Source organism: Macrobrachium nipponense, chromosome 6 (assembly GCF_015104395.2).
Source record: "Macrobrachium nipponense isolate FS-2020 chromosome 6, ASM1510439v2, whole genome shotgun sequence".
NCBI lineage: Eukaryota > Metazoa > Arthropoda > Malacostraca > Decapoda > Palaemonidae > Macrobrachium > Macrobrachium nipponense.
In genome coordinates, this window is record NC_061108.1 from 74,600,566 (window position 1) to 74,626,331 (window position 25,766).

At 39.8% G+C, this 25,766-nt stretch overlaps 1 protein-coding gene across 4 annotated transcripts in view; it reads right to left on the minus strand.

Annotated features, from left to right (window-relative positions):
- The window catches only part of LOC135216346 (coiled-coil domain-containing protein 22-like), a 394,256-nt gene that overhangs the window by 282,606 nt on the left and 85,884 nt on the right, over nucleotides 1-25,766 (minus strand). For all 4 annotated transcript variants that reach the window (XM_064251575.1, XM_064251573.1, XM_064251574.1 and 1 more), the window contains exon 4: nucleotides 15,972-16,109. In XM_064251575.1, the coding sequence (XP_064107645.1) occupies nucleotides 15,972-16,109 (138 nt within the window). The remainder of the gene's footprint in view (nucleotides 1-15,971; nucleotides 16,110-25,766) is intronic.

The window sequence follows — 25,766 nt, forward strand, 5'->3', positions numbered from 1 at the left end:
ACGTGCATTTACCATAAAAATTATCTCATCTCAGTAAGAAAGAGGAGTTATCCTTACAAGTGAAATGGAAAGGTAATTTTCATCTCTTTAAAATACTACCATTATGAATCTTGTAATTACAGTTTTATTTTATTATTATTATTATTATTATTATTATTATTATTATTAAATAACTGAAATTATCAATAAACATTTTACATACTAGTACCATAAAAATTCTTTCATCTCGGTAAGAGAGAGAGAGAGAGAGAGAGAGAGAGAGAGAGAGAGAGAGAGAGAGAGAGAGAGTTAGCCTTAATTAAAAGTGACATGAATAGTAAGTATTGTATTCCTTTAAAATACTATCACATAATATGAATTTTGTAATTACAGTTATTATTATTATTATTATTATTATTATTATTATTATTATTATTATTTATTTTATTAATATTATTATTATTATTATTATTATTATTAAATATATTATTATTATTATTATTATTATTGAAAGTATTAAAAACATATAGTACAAGTACTATAAAAAAATCTCAAGTCTCAGTAAATGACAGAGAGAGAGAGAGAGAGAGAGAGGGGGGGGGGAATTTCATGAGCACTTGATGGCAACAGCACAACAGCTCCTTCCCCCTCCTGTCACTTAACTTGATACGTATGACAGTTTTAGTACCTGGAGTTACAGAAAGAATACTGGGATTTCCTTCATTCTTCCATAATTTTTTAAATTTATAAGCTAAGATCTTACTAATTCACTATGGTATTTTCTTTAATGAATTGATATTATTGCTGTATAAATTAATATTAATATTTGAAAATAGTAAATCATTTATTTATCATACAAAAAAACATACATCTTTGTAGTAGAGAGAGAGAGAGAGAGAGAGAGAGAATTATTATTTTTATTGTGATATCATTTAAACTTATTAAACTTACTAATACAGTATTAATCAAAATTAATATTTGAAAATTAGTAAATCATTTTTGTATCATAAAAATGTATTTAGTCATGAAAATAAACATCAAAATACAATAATTAGTGATTATTTTCGTCGGAAAAATCCGCGAATGGGCGAGTCCGTCCGTGAATAATTTCTAGATAGGTTCCAAAGAAAAATCCGCGAATGTGTGAGTCCGTGAATCCGGAGAACGCGAATATGGGGGGACCACTGTAATTTCACAATGGAACACGCGTTTCCCCACATACAAACACACGCACACACAAAAGGGAATTTTAAAATTCAAAATAAGACCAGCAAGATTTAAAAATTTTTTTTTTAATTTAGTGAACACCCTAAGGGCATTTATATCCTTTCAATAAAATTACAAACTGTAGGAGATTCTGACAAAATTTCCCTCATCAATTTATTTCCAAAAGTTGATAATCGCTGTTGGTTATATTTTGTACATTCTCACAATACATGTTTGACTGTTATCATTACTTCACATTCGGAGCATTTGGGAGGAGGGTTGTGTGAACTGTTCATGAAGTGTTCCATGTGTCAAAAGAGTATATATAGCCTATTCGAAAACACATCAGAATTAATTGTCTCTCTCTCTCTCTCTCACTCTGATGTGATGAACTCCATTTTCCAACACACAATTTTATCTTTTACAATTTACACTATGTATTATTCACAGGTTCCTCATTCCATATATTTTACCATTTATTTACAATGCATATATATCTGAATGTGAATTAGTACTGTAAGCCTGTCATAACTTCACATAGCCAAAAGGAGATGGTATTCTTGGACACGTCTTTCTTGTTCTGGGCTATGAAAACAGAAAGTCTTTGACACTCAGGTTTGAGAAGCCAAATCCATTTTAGATAGCTATGCAGCACCCTGACAGGCCATAAGAGTAATTCGTTTGGGTCATTACCAACAAAATCTCTAAGGGAGAGGATCGAGAGAGATTCGAATCTGTCATCATGAACCGAGGGATTTTGAGTCTTAGCTATGAATTTCGGGACAAATTCAAAGGCTACAGACCCCAACCCTTCGTGTGTTTAACATTAAGAGAAGGCCCATGAAATTCATCAACTTTCTTTGAAGAAACTAAGGGCAGTAAGAGAACTGTTATGAGGGTTCAATTTCTGTCTGATGAACCCCATATTAGTAGGTTTTTAAGATCTCTTGGGGAAGAAAACTGCTCAAAACTTTTGAGAAGTATAGAGATTTCCCATGAAGGTCATCTATATTTTTCACACAGAACCAATCCTATAGTAGCTCTATAGCCCTTGATGGCTGACACAGAAGTTTCTCCTTACAGGGAAAAATGAGGAAGTCCAAGGCTATTTGTTGAATAGTAGTTCCAAATGGAGAGAAACCCTGTTGATGAAACCAATCACAGTAGACAGCCCATTTTCCTTGGTACACAGCTGTAGATGAAGATCTGAGGTAACCAGACATCTTTGACACTGCCCTGCAAGAAAAGCCTCTCCCTCACAAGAGATACTGGATAGTCTCCAGCCATGAAGGGATAGGGACCCTGCTGATCGGTAAAGCCTCTTTGATGTGTGGCTGGCAAAAAAAGGCTGAGCCCATGGGAGGGGAGGGGGGGGATCTCCCTCAGTGCCTCAGTCAGCAAAGCTAGGAGCACTATTCTGCCAGTAGTCACAAGGGAGCCACTAGGGTCATCCTGAGGTTCCAAAAAATCATTATGTATTCTGTTGATTACTTGTTGGATTAGGCATATCAACATGGTCGAACATTGAGGGGGACATACGTACACAGACTAAAGATTTAATTTCATTTAGCACAAACTATTACCCTGAAAATGACAAAATATAAACAATTCATTAAATTCAGTACATAACAATCATAATACAAGACTGATTACATAATGTCTAGTAAATTTTGTGTAATCTTGCCTTGAAGATAGCAATGGGAAGCACAGTGAGGGCTCATGTGGTTGTGGTGACTCAGGAGATTTTGGTTTGAGGCAGAACTGCCACATTCAATTTGTATGCACATAATGCAGAAAACAATGATGTCAAACTCATGATGGTATAAGATGGTAGGCTGTGGCAACTGCATTTCTTTCAATCACAAATCTTAGAAATTCAGACTTCATATAGAAAAACAAACTCAGTTTGAACAGAGACAACTCTACCTTCCAGAAGAAAGTGTTCTAATTTAACCTCATCTTTATCCTTTCAAATTTCAGTATGTTGATGATATATAACTTTATGGCATTTTATTTTTTTACTAGCTATAAACATATACATCATTAATTGTTGCAGGATCCAAAGATAGACATACATCTAAAACATACTACAGAGGCTAAATAAAGTAAAAAGGTTTGTTTTAGTGCTGTAGTTCCAACCTTTACATGATACAAAGCTGACAGGATTTGTATGTCATGAAAGTATTGCTTGAATTATTTTAATTTGTGATTTGTGTAATATTTTGTATTATTCTATCTAGGCCACTCTCATGCTCATCCTTCACTGAAACTAATCAACTAATCACCATTACTTTCTTACAGTATGCAGTGAAAGGGATCCTGTAGCCATATCTTATCTCCATATCCTATAGCTGCCTCCAGATACTAAATTATTCTAGTGAAGGGCAATTATTGTGCATGTCTCAACTGAAGGCTTCAGCACAATTGTGAAACATGCAGTACAAGAGTGAAACCCATGGGAGGATAAGGCAGTGCAATTTTAGACACTTCAGTTAAATTGGGCAGCACACCTGTCGTACCCCACAGTTTCTTTAACTATCTGTAAATATTAACTAGTCCTTCAACTACACAAAAAACTGAAAATTGTCTGGGCTAAAGGTGCACCTTGTAAGTATAAATCCTTACTGTTCCACCTCAACTCTGTAAATGAATTAAATATTTAATAATTTTTTTCAAATAAAAAAAAATAATCCAATATCTTTTACTATTTACAAATCCCTTTGCCAATACCTGCAAACTTGTTTACCATAAAAACCAGAATCTCCACACTTACATACTCTGCTGATCCTGTATGCTGATTACAGGATTATTACTTAACAGATGGAGTGCATGAGGTGGTTGGGAATATAGACCTAAATCCTAAGCACACTAAATGTTCCTTCATCAGAATCTTACTTAAATCTAAAAGGGTGTTCATTAAAATTTTTAAAAACCCAAAAATGGAAATAACAGACTGGTGATCTTCTACTGGACTAATTTCTAAAGCTTATGAGATTTTATCAAAATAAGAATAAAGTTTCAAAAATATTAAGTCAGAAGGCTAGCTAGAATTTAAAATGAAATCATAATAAGGAAATTACAGAGATAGCATAGGGTAACACATGTAGAAGAGATAACGATGAAAGGGAGACAGATGGATTGGACATGTCCTTCACATAACCCCAGGGAGAACAGGGTAACCATGTCAACCAAGCTCCCATGGATACCAGAAGAGTTGTAAGACCAACACCTACTTGGAAGAGGATGAGAATGGAGACTTGTGATGAGGGGGGCGACTACCTGGAGTGAACCCTGCCAACCTCCCTTAGGCTACCAGTTTGATTCCTCCCAGGTTTGGGGGGGTATGCCATTGACCTTTGCAAAGAAGAATTGGCAGGCTGGGCAGCCACCTGCTCTAACACTTAACTTGCACTACACACAATCAGGCGCTCCACAGAAACAGCAGTCACTAGGCACCACCAGGCATTCTGAAACACACTTACTCTCCATAAGGACCTTCACAGACATGGCTAACCATGCAATTGATTCAACTATCAATTCAAACGTTTTACCAATCTTGCACTTGAGACTGATGATGGGGTTGGATTCGGAAGCAAGGGAGCTGGGTAAAGGAGTTGGTACAGATGAAATACTGGGCACAGGGTCAATAGACAATAGAAATCATAGGCACATCAACATCAGCGCTATCAACGTCATTATTATGAGATTCCTGGACTTACTGATCTGTCAAGCATTCGCTTTCCTTTCCCTATCTCTTGACAGTTTACTTAAATGTGATTTTAAAGTCTTCGCTTTCTTATTGTCCCAGTCAATACATTCGCTACTTGTTAAGTCTATTGAAAAAAAAACCTGTCCTCTGCAGTCTGTACACATACAGTGCAAATCATAAGATTCCTTAGTTAAAAAAGGCTGTAATGCCTAAAGCTAGAGGAACTTGAGTCTGACATGATTGACAAGTACAATAGAGTCGTTAGCAAGAAAAAGTCTGACTCAAACCATTATATTGTCAAAATAGGGAATAAATAGAGTTTAACTATCTAAAAATGCAGTAAGGCTACACAATCCAAGAACACTTCACTAAACACTATGAAAGTCAACCAGAAAAGAAAAATTCCAAAATCAAAGCTGCAGTTAACACTAATTGAAGCCCTTTAGCTAGTTGTTCCTCTTTCCCCAAAAGTCAGCGGGGCTACTTACTTAGCTACTAGAAAATACAGCAACCCACAAATTCCAGAATTTTAGCTGCCGATCAAGTGAAACTCTTAGCAATGTAATTACTTGGTAAGTTATTTATATAAAAGCTTACTCTACCCAAGAGTTTGAGATATGAGTCAGCACCTGAAGACTACATTGAGGAACAATATTCCAAACAAGAAAAAAAAAAGTTAAACACTCAGATATAATAGCTCCTTCACCAATTATTCAAAAGCATTTCCTTAAGATATCAACTTTTTGAGAAACAGTGGAAGCAATAATCTGCATTTGCTTCTCAAAGCCAATATCTTCTCAAAAGTTACAAATAAAATCTTTTGAGCATCAATGACATTTCTGGGCTTAGCCTGTGTCGCCCTGTGAAATGGTTCCTTTGATACTATTTCTAAGGTATAAATATTGCTATTCATCCTAGAGAAAAAAGAAACAATATAATGCCAAGATAAATGGCTTGCTCACCCCTAATAGAGGTGTCGGTATAGTTAAAGGAGCGAGTGGAATCACTACCAGAGGTCCCTTGCCATTTAGCTTCTTCCTTCGACAAAACCCCCAACTACGGAGGAGCCGCACTACAGCTCCCGGTACCCTCTACTACTACCGTGAGCGCCTCCGACGCCTCTGACTACATTCCTTTGATAGCCGCCATCGTCACCTCACGTTGTTTTTTCTCTTGTGCTGTGCGATCGCTTTCAAGGTTTTTTCCCATTCTTACAAGATGTCTTCAGCTACTGCTTCTAAGTTAAGTACTGCTTTAAGGTTACAGATCAAATTTTATGCTGATTTCCCTGTTTTATTACCTTAAGGAGTTATAGTGGGAGCGTCACCGTCCCCGGCCGCTCCTCCGACCGCATGGCAGTCGGGGTTTTTCTTTTGGTCTCCCATACCATTATAAATCCCCTTTTTGCAGTACTTTATGATATAGTTAACCTCTTGATATTGTATCATGCAGTTAGCTACTTTTAGTTCGGCCTTCACGGGGACCGCACTCCGACCGCACGTTTCGGATCTTAGCCTAGCCTAGCCCATCCGTTTCGTTAGGAGTTATTCAGTTAGAACTCATGTTCTCCCTTTAGTCCTACTTCTAGCCCTATGTTTTGTTTTACGATACATTCACATTGGCCTAGGTGTTAGGTTAGGCTAACATACCCCATTCTACAGATTGGCGATTAGCCTATACCCTTGGACCTTCTTTCTCTTATCATGTCTTTATTTCCTTTCCCCGTGTTAGCCTAGCTTTTAGATATCATATGTATTTTTTCATTATAGTATATATATATAGATATTCTCAATATATCAGTGCCTTGGGGTGTCTTTACGACCATTCTATTGTTCCGACGGGCCTTCCTCACCACGTGTTTACCACCTGGCTGGGAGGGTCGCTGGTCGATCACGAGGAGCCACCTGGTCGTTGGGTCTCCTCCCCCGTCCCCTCCTTTCCCCCCTCCACACTTTGCCCACCCATGCTACCGGGTGATGACTCGCTGCTCATAGCTAGCTTCCGAGTCTGCATGAATTGAATTGAATTTATAAAATTTGTGGCCATTTGCCACGCGCCGGAGCCAAAGGACATTCAGCGCATATATATCAACGGGATATATTTACTAATAGAAGATACACTTATATAATTAAATCAAAATATTAAAATCAAATTCAAATTAAAATACTCAATTAAATATCATAAAACAAATGGATTTCCTTAAGAAATTTAAAAATCTCCTCTGTGGGAGTACCCTCTCCTAAAATATCTGACAAAGGTTTGTTGGTGAAACCAAACCGACGTCTATGATTAAAATAAAGAGGACAGTCAACAAATATATGCCTCACTGTAATGCCAACATTACAATTGGAGCATTGAGGAACCTGCCTCTCTGCTCCACTAGTTAAAAGATACCTGTGTGTTAAAAATGTATGCCCTATACGCAGGCGTGTTAAAACTATACTAGATCTTCTATCCATCCCAACAGAAGGTGACCAGGGATGAACAGAAGGTCTGATCGATTTCAGCTTTAAATTGTTATTTAAGTTGGACCAGTGATTCTGCCACTTAGTCCTACAAAATGATTTAATAAAAAGTTTAAAATCTTCACAGGGAACCCTCACAGAGTGGGAAGCCCGGGAGGAAGCTGCCTGCTTAGCGGCTGTATCAGCCAGCTCATTACCACGAATTCCACATGCGAGGGAACCTAACAAAACTTCACACTGATGTGTTTTCGAGAATGCAGGAGGACCAGCCAATCCTGCACCTCTTGAATGAGTTGATTAGATGGCATCAACTTCTGTAGTGCAGATAGAGAACTCTGGGAATCACAATAAATAATATATGAGTCCCCAGTGCTACCTGTACTAAAAATAAATTTTAAAACACTAAAAATAGCACAAATCTCAGGATTAAAAATTGAGAAGTTAATAGGGAGGCTTTTTTTAATTGTTCTCTCACCGATGATGACAGAACATCCAACTCCATTTGCTGATTTTGACCCATCTGTATATACAGCAATCGAGTTACTATGCTCAGAAACATGGGCCAAGAAGCTACTTTTAAGCTGAACACTTGAGCTGATCTTTTTGTTGTCTCTAATTTGGCAAATATCTAAAGGAGGCCTACACCATGGAGGGAATTTAGAAAATGTTGTTTCCATAACCAGTGGAGGAATAAGGCCTACCTCTCTTGCACTGATGTTTAATCTAACTTCAGGGGCTTAGGTAATGTAGGTTTAGTTGGTGCTCTGTCAACAGGATGTTTTATATACTTAAAATTTGGATTAGACTGAGAGGTTAGTGCTCGTGACAAATATCGGAGACCCTGTTCCTCCCTCCGAATGAAGAGAGGAGGAAAACCAGAATCTACATAAAGGCTCTCAACAGGAGACGTTTTAAAAGCACCTGTACAAATACGCAATGCCATATTGTGTACTACATCCAGTTTGCCTAACAAGGTCTTACATGCCGAGCCATAAATCTGAGATCCATAATCAATCTTACTCAAGCATAGGGCCTGATAAATTCTTAATAAAGTAGTACGGTCAGCTCCAAAATTCAGGTTACTAACAACTTTAAGAATATTGCACCGTTGTTTAACATTAACTGCAGTCTCATTTATATGTTCAGCAAAAGTCAATTTTTTGTCAAAAATAATTCCTAAATACTTGACTTCATCTTCATACAACAAAATAGAACCTTCTAAAAATAAGGTTGGAATCTCTTCCCTTCTACGTGTTCTACAAAAACGTATAGCTTTAGTTTTCTCAGCAGAAAATTTGAAACCTTTACTATTAGCCCAGGTAGTAGCAGCATTAATTGCAATCTGAATTTTAGTACAAGCTTCAACTGCAGTAGCTCTACTACACAAAACAACAATATCATCCGCGAATGCTTGACCAGTTACTCCAACAGGGAGATGTTCAAGTAAACCGTTAATGGCAATATTAAAAAAGGTTTTCCCTCCACTGGTGCTCTCTCACTTGTCATGTGTCTCGGGGCTCGGGACCTTCTCCCCCTCCCCCCTCCGGCCTTAAATCGACCGCGGAGGGTTAGAAGGTTCCCCTACCCCACCTCCCCCTCCCTACCCTTCCCCCCCCCCCCCCTCTCAGCTCCAGCGGTACTACTCCGTACCCACCGGACAGCCAGGGAGGAGGGAATCACTGGGAGCCTATCCACCCATGGGATAGATCACATGGACACCCTCTGATATTATGTTTTTACTGTTATATATATATATATTATCTGGGATTTATTTATTATTTTACTATATTATTTTACTATTATTCACTCCGGGGGGTTATGGTTCTGCCTCATGTTATCTCTCTTTGGTTCTCGCTCAGAGAGCTGAACCCCTCTCGTTCGGTAATTACTACTCCGGCCCCAACGGAGTAGCTTACCTCACCACATGCAACTAGGAGAGGTTTAACATGGAGTCACTATATTCTACCTTATATATAAGTTCATGTTTTGTTATGCCTCCTTACACATAAAAGATTTTTTACGTGTACGTGTGTGGGCCTCCGAGCTTACTCCGGCAGTCATTTTTGCATGTCACTTATATGTAGAATCCTTATCCGTCGGTTCCACTCCCGCACCCATGGATAGTTACAGTGTACCTCCCCGGAGGTTGTCAATGGTACTCATGTATCCTTTGACTTACAGGTTGTGTGTTGCCAGGAGGTTGGGTGCACTGCTGTGTTGCAGGACCCATGCGGCCACGTAGTCTGCCGCTCCCATGCCGGGTGCGCAGTGAGGGTGGAGGACTTCTTTGTGTGGCACCATGAAGGATGCCAAACCTGCTACGTGCTTGTAGGAGAAGCCTCCATCATAGTAATTTTTTTCTTACCTCCATCAGCATTCGATACCTGGTGATACTGACAATACTGACTATACTTCACAATGTTGTCATATATTCAGGTACTATGAATCTAGTCACGACCCTAGCGTCCCCTTTTTGCTAATTTTAGACCTCTCTTACAGGGTTCAGTTGAAGAGAAGAAGAGGGCACTTTCGACCCTCAAAGCCTGGGTTGGAGGATTTGGACGCAATTCCAAAGGGCACCCCTACATCCTCGCCCAGGACATGGCCGATCTCATCTTCCCTGGTGCCAAGAAGGGATCAGTGGTCGACCCGCTAGTTGCCGCTCCACTGATAGCAGACATCCAGGCGATGGTCTCTTTTCCGGACGGGGATTTCTCAGAGGACGTGACGGAGAACGTTGCGGCAATGAACCTTGACGTCGAGCCCATGGCAATAGACTCCATGGGCACAGGTAAGGGTGCAGTAGGGGCAGGTTCTGTGGGATCTCAGGGCCCTTTCCTGAGCTCCTCTTCTCCTTCTCCTGATCCTTCCTCTTCTACTTCCTTCCGGGGCTTCACTGAAGACCAACGGGCGGTACGCCCTAAGTCCACTTCAGTGATCCCCAAAGTAAAGTCCCCTATGGACAAACTGGTGAAGTCCTTACCCAGGAAGTCAGCCCCCTTAACTGACACTAGTACTCCGGCTCCCCACCCTGGAACGGTCAGGTCAAGGGCGGCCTCTTCATCAGCGTCGAGGTCCCCCAAACACAGGTCTCGGAAGGAGCGGGCTCAGGTGCCTCCCTTCGATCCCGAGAGTTTCTCGGCCAACATCTTGGAGCAGATGGGAGTTGTCGTGGAAACCTTGGTTGACAACAAGGTTGGCACGGTACTCTCACAGCTCACAAGCACTGTTGAGACCTCCGGCCAGTCGATCCAATCCCTAGCGGAACGTCTGGCCGCTCAGGAGAACGCCATCGCCGGGATCCAGAACTTGATTGCTGCAGGGACTCCTCAGACAGTACCGACATCTCCTCTACCAATCCCGGACTCTCGCCTACTGCCGGACTTTAAGGCTGCCAATCCCTGGAGGATTGCATCTCATGCTCCGTTTGTCAACGGAATGTTGACCATTGAAGGCATTGGAACTCGAAGGTTGGAAGACTTTGAGTTCTACCCCAGTAACCTTCAACCCCCATTCATGGGCTACGTCCGCCTAACGGAGGCAGCCATGATGAGGGAAGACAAGGTCCCCAAGGAGACTGTGATCCTTCCCAGGGAACAGGCTCAACAGACTCTGCTGAGGAGCTTAGAAGAGTGGGGATGCGAGAACACACGCATCACGGCTTTCAGGAGTCCTTTCACCATTTTTACTCCGGTGGAAGGCACTCCCCTCCCACTTACCATTAAGGTAGTGGAAGCAACATTCCAAGCAGCTCTGAAGGACGAGCCCTTGCCTCAACTCCGGGAGACAGAACCCACCTCTCTCCTGATTCCGGGCTCTGATGCCTACTTCGAAGGTGCTGTGCCCACTTTCTCGGTAGGCAAACTCAAATCTGACTGCGCCACCACCCTCTTTAGCGAGAGACTTCCTAGGTTGTCGGACTCCCTCATCCAGACGGAGTACGACGCCCTAGGTTGGCAAGATCCCTCTCCTCCATGACGACGGCTGAAATGACGGCTCTAGTATACCAGCAAGAGCCGTTATTCAAAGTCATGGCTAAAGGTCTGCTGCACACCATGCAGTGCGACCTTTATGACTTTTTAGTTGCCAGGAGGAATTGTAGGAAGCATGTCCTGGCGGAGACCACCATCCGTCATGAGCCTAACAAGCTCATAGCTTCCTCAATTTGGGGGACGGACCTCTTCCCCGCCCCAGTGGTGGCGGAGGTCTTGCACGAGGCATCTAAAGTCAACCAGTGCCTCAAAGTCAGGTGGGGTCTCGTACCAAAGAGGAAGCAGGAATCCTCTGGTTCGAACCCCAGGATTAAGAAGAAGCCAAGGAAGTTCTTACCCTTCCAGACTCCTCAGCAGACGCTGGTCCAGGGAGTACAAGTGCCTCAAGGACAGCAGCACTCCTCCTCCAAGAGCCAGCAACAATTTTTAGTCCTGGCTCCTCAGTCTCAGCAGCCTCAACCTTCTACCTCTTTTGCAGTCTCCCCAGCTTTCAACCCCACCTACGAAGGCCAGAACTTTCAGGCCTTCAACAGGTTCGCGAGAGGCAGCAGAGCTAGGGGTGCCTCTCGTCATAGGGGATCCGGCAGGGCTGCAAGTAGGGGAAGAGTCCCAAGGTAGGAGGGAGACTGTACCTCTTCCGTCACCGGTGGAGGTTCAGCCCTTGGGCTCAAAGCATAGTTACCAAAGGCCTGGGTTGGAGTTGGCTAGAGGGCCCTCCTCCAACCAACAAATTCCATCAAACACCAACAACGGAATTGATAGAGTATACTCAAGACCTCCTTCTCAAAGGAGTAGTTTCAAGAGTCAACAATTTAAAATTTCAAGGAGGCTTGTTCAGCGTGCCAAAGAAAGACTCGGAAAACCGAAGGATCATCTTAGACTTGTCCCATCTGAACTTATACATTCATTGCGACAAGTTCAGGATGCTGACCGTTTCGCACGTACAGACCTTACTTCCCCGTGGGGCCGTCACAACCTCTATAGATCTTACAGATGCCTACTATCATGTTCCCATAGCCTAGCCAGACACTTCCGACAATTCCTAGGCTTCAAACTAGGAAACAGGTCCTATTCCTTCAAAGTAATGCCGTTCGGGCTCAACATAGCCCCCAGGATTTCCACCAAATTGGCGGAAGCAGTGGTACAAGAGCCAAGGAAACAGGGAATAATGCTAGTGGCTTATCTGGACGATTGGCTTATTTGGGCAAAGAATCCCAAAGAATAAAAGGAAGCAACGATCAAAGTGATCAACTTTCTGGAACATCTAGGTTTCCAAATAAACAAAATCAAGTCCAGACTAACACCGGAATCTCGATTCCAGTGGTTAGGCCTTCAGTGGGACTTACAGTCACACACTCTATCAATTCCGTCGTTGAAAAGGAAAGAAATAGCAAGAGCTACAAAGCAATTTCTCAAACAACAACAAACATCCCAGAGGTGCCAGGAGAGAATCCTGGGCTCACTCCAGTTTGCCTCAATCACAGACGTTCTGTTGAGAGCCAAACTCAAGGATATAAACAGAGTATGGCGTTCCAAAGCGAATTGCAGATCACGGGACAAACTAGCCTCTATCCCACCGATCTTATGAAAACGTCTCCGCCCCTGGACGGAGGTAAAGAACTTATCAAAAGCAATTCCCCTACAATTTCCCCCACCATCATTAGTGATCCACACGGACGCCTCACTAACAGGATGGGGAGGATACTCTCAGTACAAAAAAGTTCAAGGAACTTGGTCCTTAACATTCCGCCAGCTACATATCAATGTACTGGAAGCCATGGCAGTGTTTCTCACACTGAAACGGCTCCGGCCGCCCAAGAACTCACATTTCAAACTAGTTCTGGACAGTGCAGTGGCGGTACACTGCATAAACATAGGCGGATCCAAGTCAAGCCACTTGAACCATGTCATGATAGCCATCTTCTCTCTGGCAAGCAAGAAAAAATGGCACCTGTCAGCCACTCACTTGGCAGGGGTCAAGAACGTAGTGGCAGACGCCCTATCTCGCTCCGTTCCGTTGGAATCGGAGTGGGCACTGGACAGGAACTCGTTCAATTGGATCAGTCAACAAGTCCTGGGACTTCAAGTAGACCTCTTTACCATGGAATCAAACCACAAACTTCCTTGTTATGTGGCACCCAACCTGGATCCTCTGGCATATGCTACAGACGCAATGATCCTTGATTGGAACACATGGAAGAAGATTTACCTCTTCCCGCCAGTGAACCTTCTTCTGAAAGTACGTACTAAACAAACTCAGGACATTCAAGGGCCGGGTGGCTCTAATAGCCCCCAACTGGCCCAAGAGCAACTGGTTCCCTCTACTTCTAGAGTTGAGACTCCGGCCTCTACGGATTCCCAACCCCAAACTAACTCAGTTAGTGCAAACTCAGACTGTGTCCGCTTCCTCAAGAATTCAGAAAACCCTAACTTTATGGATTTCTTGAAGTTCGCAGCCATGAGGAATGCAGACATTGACCCCAAGAATATTTCATTCTTGGAATCAGATAAAAGGGAATCTACCCTGCGTCAATATGACTCGTCTGTTAAGAAACTAGCAAAGTTCCTTGAGGATTCAAACTCTCAAGTCATGACCACGAACCTAGCCATAACTGTCTTTAGATCATTGTTTGAGAAAGGTCTAGCAGCAAGCACTATTACTACTGCCAAATCAGCTCTTAAAAAGATCTTCCAGTTTGGTTTTAGTATAGATCTTACGGACTCTTACTTTACCTCCATTCCGAAAGCTTGTGCTAGATTGAGACCATCAGAGAGACCTAAATCAGTCTCTTGGTTTCTAAATGATGTCCTCAAACTGGCCTCGGACATTAATAACGATTCATGTAACTATATAACTCTCCTGAGGAAAACTTTATTTTTACTAAGTCTAGCCTCAGGAGCTAGAATATCTGAACTGTCAGCCTTATCAAGGGAACCAGGTCACATTGAGTTCCTCCCCTCAGGGGAAGTTCTCCTATCCCCAGATCGCCACTTTCTAGCCAAAAATGAAGATCCACAGGACAGATGGTCCTCGTGGAAAATCCTACCACTACCTTAAGACAATTCTCTTTGTCCTGTTAACTCATTGAGAGCTTACTTAGGTAGAACAACCCTAAGATCTTCAGGTCCGTTGTTCATTAGAGAGGAGGGTGGTACAATCTCCCTAAAAGGGATCAGACAACAAATCTTATACTTCAATAAACAGGCCAACCAGGAGTCCTTTCCCCAGGCCCACGATGTTAGGGCAGTGGCCACCTCTATTAACTACTTTCAACATATGAATTTTGACGATCTTAAGAAATATACAGGCTGCAAATCTCCGACAGTTTTTAAACGTCACTACTTAAAATCCTTAGAAGACCTCAAATTCCCACTCCTGACTATATAAGTTCTTCTAACTTTCTTGTAGCCTTCCCTTCTGCCTGCCCCATTGCACCCTTACTTAGTTAAGTCGCCTCTGATGTATATATGTTACCTTGAGTGTTGCTGCTACATTCATTATTCTAGTTTGGGATTCAGTTCTATTGTTTGTGTATATATCAACTTTATATCCTGTCTTAAGCCTACCTTGTATGTTTTTGTTTTTGGGTTGTAGGCTATTTATCTTTAGTTGCTAACCCATGATTAAGGGTTCCTTCTGTTAACCGATAATTTGTAAGACTGTATTCTTAAGTTGATTATTATACTATTAACTTTACAGGTGTTTGTTTTTACCTTCTTGTATATCTGTGCTGTCCCTCAAGCTTGGTGTTTTAGCAATTCTCTGGTACTATTTCACAGGGCGACACAGGCTAAGCCCAGAAAAGGGATTTTGACGAAGGAAAAATCTATTTCTGGGCAACGACCTGTGTCGCCCTGTGAAATCCCACCCTGTAGTTAAGATTGTCCTCACCCAGCTTACCCCAAGCTTGGAGGCTATCTTCAGGAATGACGTCACAGGCGTCGGAGGCGCTCACGGTAGTAGTAGAGGGTACTGGGAGCTGTAGCGCGGCTCCTCCGTAGTTGGGGGTTTTGTCGAAGGAAGAAGCTAAATGGCAAGGGACCTCTGGTAGTGATTCCACTCGCTCCTTTAACTATACCGACACCTCTATTAGGGGTGAGCGAACCATTTATCTTGGCATTATATTGTTTCTTTTTTCTCTAGGATGAATAGCAATATTTATACCTTAGAAATAGTATCAAAGGAACCATTTCACAGAGCGACACAGGTCGTTGCCCAGAAATAGATTTTTCCTTCGTCAAAATCCCTTTTAAAACAGTACCATTAAAGGTAAATGAAGATGTAAAGGCAAATGGATCAACTTTGAGTTTTAAAATGGTTAAGCTTCATGATCCAAAGCCTAGGTCTCCATTCCAAGATTCTGCAACCACAGACCTAAAGCACAGGGAAGGAAGGAACAACAGAATTTCAGAGGTTTTCTTCATCATGTGGTGTTGGAGGCAAGGATGATGATGATGATGATGATGAATAGCAACTATCATACATTTAAAAATTAACAATTTGCCTATAGTACACTGTATTGAAAGCACTAAATAATTAATATGACAGTATTCATTCTAATACAAAACTTGTAAAAATTAAAATTATGGTATATACAATTGGTCAATAAATGGAATTACCTGGGAATTCATTAAAACTTTGTAACATCCAAAGGAGGAAGTAAGTAACTGATGCTCTTCCATGTGGGTAACAGGTTTGGACTCACCAGTTGCATTTCTAGGGCTTATGGGGTTAAGTTTCATTCCTTCTTTGCTTTCCTGAAATGAAGAAGTTGATAAAATAACAGAAATACACATTATGATTAGCTGTTAACAAAACAACTGAAATACACATTATGACTACCTTTGATAAAATCATAAAAATTTAAATACACCATAACTTACTGATGTATAAAAAAGAGAAAGAGGCATCTAAAAATTACAAATTAAGACATACTGTACACAAATCTGACAAAAATTTAAAAGAACTTTGGCAATATAAAAAGGACAAACCAACAAGATAGAACTGCAAAGTTTAACGAATTTCAAGTACAACTAATGAACCTAGGGTTAGGACATAAAAGAGACTTAATGGAGTCCAGTACACTTAAATCTTATGATTCTCCCCACAAATTATGATATATATATATGTAATTAATATATATTTATGTAAAATTTGTATATAATAACTTACTTTACACTTTTGATATAATTTCTGTTAACATATTTATTTATTTGTCTTATTTTATGTTTCACTATAGCCTTTTGTAAATATTTAAAACTAGGTATCTGGCAATTGTACTACCTTTCCGTCCTCATGACGTCACAAAACGCATGTAGGCTCATATTTGTATCAGTACGCTTGATAACGTCAATACGTATAGGTTGACGAAACAGCTGTCGCGTTTTTGTAAAAATACTGGAGTAAATGGAAGAACCCCATTATGTGTCCATTAGTAACCTGAACAATGAAGTGAAGAAAATAATTAGAAAATATGAATCAATTTCAAAAAAGCTGGTAAACAGTGAAAAAGCCATTCTATTCAATGAATGTTGTATCCGTGAAAAATTGTGCCCTAGAAGTATATATATATATATATATATATATATATATATATATATATATATAGATATATATATATATATATTATACATATATATATATATAGTATATATATATATATCCTATATATATATATATATATATATATATATATATATATATATATATATATATATATATATATATATATATATATATATATATATATATATATATATATATATATATAATATATATATATATGATATATATATTTATATATAATATATCTTAATTTATCATATTTATATATATATATCTATCTATCTCTATAATTATATATTGTTATATATGTTATCTATATATATATACATATAATATAATTATAGATATATATATATCTCATATTATATACATGTATAATTAACTCTTAATATATTATATATATTATCTATCTAATCATCTATATATCAATCTACTTATCTATATATCTAATAATTATTCCTACATATATACATATATATACCGTATAATATATATATATCTATATATATATAGATTAACAATCTATATCTAGATAAATACGAATCATAAATATAGAATTAACTATTAATAATCTAATATATTATATCGAAATTTTTATCACATTTTATATTATTATAATTTTATTATTTTATTATATATAATATTCTATATTAGCTATAATAATATAATATATATATATCTACTATATATTACATTTTAGTTAACACTATATACATATAACATACATAACATATCATACATAATATAATACATATATACATATCTATATATATATATATATATATATATATAATATAATTATATATATAGTATATATATACTATCTATATATTAATATATATATATATAATATATATATGATTGCCGAACTTTACACAACACTGGGCACAAAGTAAACTATCATTATCAAAGAAAAGATAAACTAAACTCCAGTCATAATCCATTGATACATTCTCAAATAACAAAATAAGAGCTAGCTGATGCATACATTACTCTTCCCCTGTAGGAAGCACATTCTGGCGGACGCATCAATCCACCATGAACCCAATAAGCTAATCGGATCCTCCATCTGGGGAACAAACCTTTTCCCCGATTCCGCTGTTAATGAAGTTTTAGCGGAAGCTGCGAGGGTGAACCAGAGTCTCAAGATCCGTAGGGGGGTCATTCCAAAAAGGAAACCTGAGGCCACCGGATCGAATCCAAAAGGAAAGAAGAGGCTGAGGAAGTTCCAGCCCTTTCAAGCCTCCCAACAATAGACAATGGTCCAGGCAGTTCCGGTGACTCAAGTAGGTCAACCGTCTACATCGAAGGCACAACCGCAACAGCAGTATGTGCTTTTGGCTCAGCCGCCACAACAAACCCAGGCTTCGACCTCCTTCGCCGTCTCTCCAGCTTACAACGCGACCTTTGAAACTCAGACGTTTCAAGGGTACAACAGGTTCACCAGAGGAAGCCGCGCCAGAGGAGCCTTTCGGCACAGAGGCAGCGGAAGAGTCTCCAACCGAGGAAAGGGCTTCCGGGAAGCACATGGTGGCCGACCATCTGCCAACCAGTGAGAATCCCCAGGTAGGAGGGAGGCTGTACCTCTACCGACACCGGTGGGGGTTCAGCACCTGGCCACAGAGTATCGTGACCAAAGGTCTGGGATGGAGTTGGCTACAAGGTCCTCCCCCATCCAACACCTTTTACCAGAAACCAACGGTGGAACTAATAGAGTATACACGAGAACTACTTCAGAAAAGGGTAGTATCACGAGTCAAAAACTTAAAGTTTCAAGGGCGCTTGTTCAGCGTGCCAAAGAAAGACTCGAACAAACTAAGAATAATCCTAGACTTGTTCCATCTAAACTCATTCATTCATTGCGACAAGTTCCAAATGCTGACCGTTTCGCAGGTGCGGACCTTACTTCCCGGTAAGGCCGTCACCACCTCTATAGATCTTACAGATGCCTACTATTATATCCCAATAGCAAGACACTTCCGCCCATTGCTAGGCTTCAGACTAGGAAAGAAGGCTTATTCCTTCAAAGTAATGCCATTCGGGCTCAACATAGCGCCCAGAATATTTACAAAGATAGCGGAAACAGTGGTCCAGGAATTGAGGACTCGGGGAATAATGTTAGTAGCCTATCTGGACGACTGGCTCATATGGGCCACAGACGTCGAAGAATGCCGGAAAGCGACAGTCAAGGTAATAGAGTTTCTGGAACACCTAGGTTTCCAGATAAACAGGAACAAGTCCCGGCTAACTCCGGAGTCACGTTTCCAGTGGCTAAGAATCAGGTGGGATCTAGACTCTCACACTCTATCAATTCCACCGACGAAGCGAAGAGAAATAGTCAAGGCCACAAGACAATTTCTCAAAAACAAGCAGACGTTCCGGAGGAACCAGGAGAGAATCCTAAGTTCACTCCAGTTTGCATCAGTGACGGCCGTGCTGCTGAAAGCCAAACTAAAGGATATAAACCGGGTTTGGCATTCGAGAGCGAACCAGAGATCCCGGGACAAAATTTCATGCATCCCAGCGATCTTACGCAAGAGACTCCGCCCCTGGACAGAGATCAAAAGTGTGTCGAAAACAATACCCTTACAATTTCCTCCGCCGGCTCTAGTAGTCCACACGGACGCCTCCTTGAGCGGCGGGGACGGATATTTACAATACAAGAAAGTACAGGGAACCTGGTCAATGTCATTCCGCCAGCTACATATCAATGTACTGGAGGCAATGGCAGTGTTTCTAACCCTAAAAAGACTTTTACCAGCCAAGAAAATCCATATCAAGCTGGTATTAGACAGTGCAGTGGTTGTCCACTGCATAAACAGGGGAGGCTCCAAGTCGAGCCATGTGAACCATGTGATGGTAGCCATATTTGCCCTAGCAGACAGGAACCAATGGCATCTATCGGCCACTCACCTAGCGGGAGTGAGAAATGTAGTGGCGGACGCTCTGTCGAGGTCCACTCCGCTGGAGTCGGAAAGGACTCTAGACGGAGAGTCATTCAAATGGATCTGCCAACAGGTGCCAGGGCTTCAAGTGGATCTTTTCGCCACAGAGTCAAACCACAAACTACCATGTTATGTGGCCCCCAACCTGGACCCTCTGGCTTATGCCACGGACGCTATGGCAATAGAGTGGAATAACTGGAAGAGAATTTACCTCTTTCCTCCAGTGAATCTACTACTGAAGGTCCTGAACAAACTCAGGACTTTCAAAGGTCACATTGCACTAGTGGCCCCCAACTGGCCCAAGAGCAATTGGTTCCCTCTACTAGTGGAATTAGGACTCCCGCCCCAGTGGATTCCCAATCCCAAACTGACGCAGCTGGTAAGAACGCAGACTGTGTCCGCTTCCTCAGGAATTCAGAAAACCCTAACTTTATGGACTTCATGAAGTTTGCGGCACAGAAGGATGCCAACATTGATCCTCAGAACATACGGTTTCTAGAATCAGATAAACGAGAATCAACCCTGCGTCAATATGATTCAGCAGTAAAGAAGCTAGCCACCTTTTTGAGGAACTCAAATGCACAAACCATGACTACGAATCTAGCAATAACCTCTTTCAGAACCTTATTCGAAAAAGGATTGGCAGCAATTACGATTACTACAACCAAATCGGCACTTGAAAATTTTCCAATTTGGATTCAATATTGATCTGACAGATTCATATTTTTCATCTATCCCAAGGGCTTGTGCTAGACTTAGACCAATAGGCAGACCTCGAACGGTCTCCTGGTTCTTAAATGATGTCCTTAAGCTAGCTTCGGACACTGTTAACGAATCATGTTCTTATATAACACTCCTAAGGAAAACATTATTCCTAATAAGTCTAGCCTCAGGAGCCAGAATTTCTGAACTGTCGGCCCTTTCTAGGGAACCGGAACATATTGAGTTCCTTCCCTCAGGAGAACTATTACTCTTACCAGATCGTCAATTTTTGGCTAAAAATGAGGACCCACAAGATAGATGGTCCCCATGGAAGATTGTCCCACTGCCTCAGGACCCGTCCTTATGTCCAGTTAATTCACTAAGAGCTTACTTAAGCAGAACTGCCTCAAAATCTTCAGGTCCCTTGTTTATTAGAGAAAAGGGTGGCACTATCTCCCTAAGAGGAATCAGACAACAGATTCTATACTTTATCAAGCAAGCTAACCCAGAATCATTCCCACGGGCTCATGATATTAGGGTGGCAGCCACCTCAATTAATTATTTTCAACATATGAATTTTGACGATCTCAAAAAGTACACAGGCTGGAAATCTCCGACAGTATTTAAAGGCCACTACCTAAAGTTGTTAGAGGCCCTTAAATTCCCGGCAGTGGCAGCAGGGAACACAGTTTCCCCTGACACCGCATACAGCAGTATTACTTAGTTTAGTAGCCAAAGTCTCTCTCTACATCTCTCTCTCTCTCCTACCTGCCTCGCTAGCATTCTTGACCTTAGCTCGGTTGTTTCTGGGTTGCACATTGTACCTTGGCTTGCACCTATGATGTATTATGATGAATTTGATTGTACATATGTATATCTGGGTCTATGATCGTGTAATTAAATTCCTGTTTTTTGGTGTGTGATTTATTAATATTTCTTGTTGGGTTATACAACCCTAGTTAGTAGATAAGTTTTTAGGATAAGGATTATTAAAATTCTCATAGTATTAAGGAATTTCTGGGCGGTGACCTGTGTCGCCCAGTGAAACCCACCCTCTATTTCCACACCCTATCTGGCCCAAGCTTGGGTGCTATCTACAGGAATGTTAAACAAAGCGCTAGTTGTAGCAGTAACGGGTAGCAGGGGCTTGGAACGGCTCCTCTGTAGACGAGGGATATTGAGAAAGGAAGAGACAAAATGGAAGGAGGACCGCTGGTAGTGGTTTCACTCGCCCCAGATACCATACTGACACCATAAATAAAAAGTGAGCGAGCCGGACTATTCTGGCATTACAATATAGCTTTTTTCTCTGGTATTTGTAGCAATATTTATACCTTAGAAATGAGTGCTAAAGGAACCATTTCACTGGGCGACACAGGTCACCGCCCAGAAATAGATTTTTCCTTTGTCAAAATCCCTTTTTTGTCTTTTTTTGATTTATACATTTTTTTTTTTACTTTTTTATACTTTACGTTTTTCAAAAAATTTCAATTTCTTCACCACCGAATGGATGCCAGTCCATTTACGAAATATATCAAACCACCCACGAAAAGCCTTGAAGTCTGGGGTTGCCATCAATGTCCCTTCTCCTCCATTGTCTTTGGCCTGGGCAATCAGATCACTGAAAATAGCGCTGGCCTTCTGGCAGATTGCCGTCTCGGTTATCGTATCACCAGCGATTTCTTTGTCTTTAATCCATACAAGAAGCAGCCTCTCCATCTCATCATGCACATGGCTCCTCTTGTTGGACAAAATAGTCACGCCCTTGGAAGGTGTAGCATTGTGCCTATCGTCGATGGATTTCAGCCGTATTCCTTAGCGATCACACTCAACCGCATACCAGCTTCATACTTCTTAATTATCTCCATCTTAGTCTCCATAGAAAGCATTCTCTTCTTTCTGTGAACTTCAGCAACATTCTTGGGACCCATGGCTAATTAAGTTAATTAAGTTCACACACAACACAATAAAGTATACAAGTAGAAAGCGAAATCACTAACACGAATTTACATTAACTAACGAAATACTTATATGTGAAAGAACGAATTCCGTGTGCGTACGATAACGCTGATGCGACGAAGTGGCCGAACAATGCCTTTACGTAGTGGCATGATGGGATAGATGCTGACCAATAGGAGAGCAGGACCTTACGGCGATGACTAGCATCAGGAACCAATGGGAGAGCGGGAGGATGGTGGCGAGTCTACTCAGTTGGCGGCGCGAGAGTTTTAAAATTATTATCAGTGGTCCGGGCGAATCTTGGGACTTTACAGTAACACCCTTTCATAACCTGAATTATTTTCGTATGCAGAGGCAAAAAAATCTCTGTCTTTGCTTTCGTAACTTGGATTTTTCATAAGTTGGGACTTTCATATGTCAAGGTTCCACTGTACAAGCCAAATGGATGTTAACCAATTCGGTTGTACTTAAAAAAAAAAATTGTTTCTTGTACGGTTGTTCATGGCTGTACACATTTACGCAACAAGTATAACATTAAAACCATACTTTCATCATTCTCTTTTGCTGTTTTTGAACTTATTTAATTAGAAGATGGGATAAAGTTAGGCTATTGTAATTTGGTCTCTCATAAAATCAGATTATCGTAAGACGAATTATCGTAACTTGAACACTACAGCTACCTGTACACTGTATAAAACCTTATTATATCTTTACATACTCTAGACATCCAAAGGATTAAAGCTAGGCTTTTTTCACTTTACAGTATTTATAATACTATAATGTACTGTACAGTACTGCTGTACAGTAAATTCTATAGTACTATATACTGCATAAATATAATTTCACTTATTGCACCATTGCGGGATTATGGCGCCGTTTGACTGGTCTAGGGCCCTGTTAACTGGTGTAGAATTTCGAAAGAAGATGTGCGGCGGCCGTAGGGTATAAAATCGCTTAGCGTTGAAAATCACTTAGCCGGCGGCCATGAACGGAATCCCTGCCGCTAACCGAGGGCAACCTGTACTTACAAAGAAATAAATATCAATCTTTTGTTTTTTTGGCGTCTTTTTTTATAAATTTTGTTACTAAACATTAACATTATTCTTTAGTAGTAGAAAATACAAGTGATAATACAAATATGATATAAGCCACCATGTTTGTAAATGATTTTAAGTAAAATTCTGTTAACCAAAGTCAGTACGTACTTTGAATAACATCTAATTGGGTAGAAAAGCATAGACTGCATACCAAATTTTTCTTCTTAACCCTTAAACGCCGAAGCGGTAAAAATCAAAAGCTCCCCCGAATTCCGTAGCTGGTTTTGAGTGAGCGCGGAAGCGGAAAAAATAATTTTTTCAAAAAATCACAGCGCACTTAGTTTTGAAGATTAAGAGTTCATTTTTGGCTCCTTTTTTTGTCATTGCCTGAAGTTTAGTATGTAATCATCAGAAAGGAAAAATAATATCATTATCATATGTAAATAATGCGATATATGGTAGCAAAAAAAACAAAAATCATACATAATTGTATTAAAATCACGCTGTGCAAAAAACAATTAAAGCTAACGAGTTTTTTTTTTCGTTGTATTGTACACTAAATTGCAATAATTTTGATATATAATACATTGTAAAACAATAAAAGCAACACCAGGAAAATATTATCACAAAATTATGTACGAATTCGTAACGTGCGGACGTAAAAAAATATTTTTTTCAAAAATTCACCGTAAATCTCAATATTGTTCTAGAGACTTCCAATTTGTTTCAAAATAAATACAAATGATTGAATATTACGATACTGTAAGAATTTTAGCTTACAATTACGTTTTTCGACCATTTCGGTAGAGTCAAAGTTGACCGAACGTGGTTTTTTTTCTATTTATCGTGATTTATATGCAAATATTTCGAAAATGAGAAAAGCTACAACCTTCAAATATTTTTCCTTTTATTTTACATGAAATTGCGCACATTTTCATATATAAAACTCTATGAAATGCCTAATATGAAACGGAGCAAATTTTCCGAGAATTCGATGTACGCAATTCAGAGATTTATGGCGGAGAATCCGCGCGCGGAGGGAAGGAAAGTTTTTTTCATAAATTCACCATAAATCGAAATATTGTGCTAGAGACTTCCAATTTGTTGCAAAATGAAGGTAAATGATTGAATATTACTAAAATATAAGTGTTTTAGCTTACAATTGCGTTTTTCGACCATTTCGGTAGAGTCAAAGTTGACCGAATGTGGTTTTTTTTCTATTTATCGTGATTTATATGCAAATATTTCGAAAATGAGAAAAGCTACAAACTTCAATTATTTTTCGTTGTATTCTACATGAAATTGCGCACATTTTCATATATAAAACTTTATGTAACGGCTATTTTAAAATGGTGCAAACATTACACCAATTACGCGACGTATGATTTTTTCGGTTTTTAAGAGTTTTTACACGCGGACCGGTTAAAGGAAAATTTATTTTTATCTATTCACCATAAATCGAAATATTGTGCTAGAGACTTCCAATTTGTTAAAAAATGAAGTTAAATGATTGAATATTACTAAAATATAAGAGTTTTAGCTTATAATTGCGTTTTTCGATCATTTCGGTAGAGTCAAAATTGACCGAAGGTAGAAAATTTGTCACTTATCATTTTTTATATGAAAATATTTCAAAACTGATAAAAGCTACAACCATGGGTTGTTTTTAGTTGTATTGTGCATGAAATTGCGCACATTTCCATATATAAAACTTTATGTAACGGCTAATTTTAAAATGGTGCAAACATTACCACAATCGCATGTATGATTTTTTTCGGAAGAGTTACCGCGCGGACGTAAGGAAAAAGTTTTTTCATAAATTCCCCCACCAAATTCACCATAAATCGAAATATTGTACAAGAGACTTCCAATTTGTTGCAAAATTAAGGTAAATAGTTGAATATTACTACAATATAAGCGTTTTAGCTTACAATTGCGTTTTTCGACCATTTCGGTAGAGTCAAAGTTGACCGAAGGTTGAAATTTTGGCACTTATCGTTATTTATATGGAAATATTTCAAAACTGATAAAAGTTACAATCATGACTATTTTTTTGTTGTATTTTAAATGAAATTGCGCACATTTTCATAAATAATACTTCATGTAATGGATAATTTAAAATGGTGCAAAAATTATGTCAAAGTGACGAAATAATTTTTGAGATGTGTCACTGATACTTTTTAGTGCGATAAGAAAGAAATTCGCG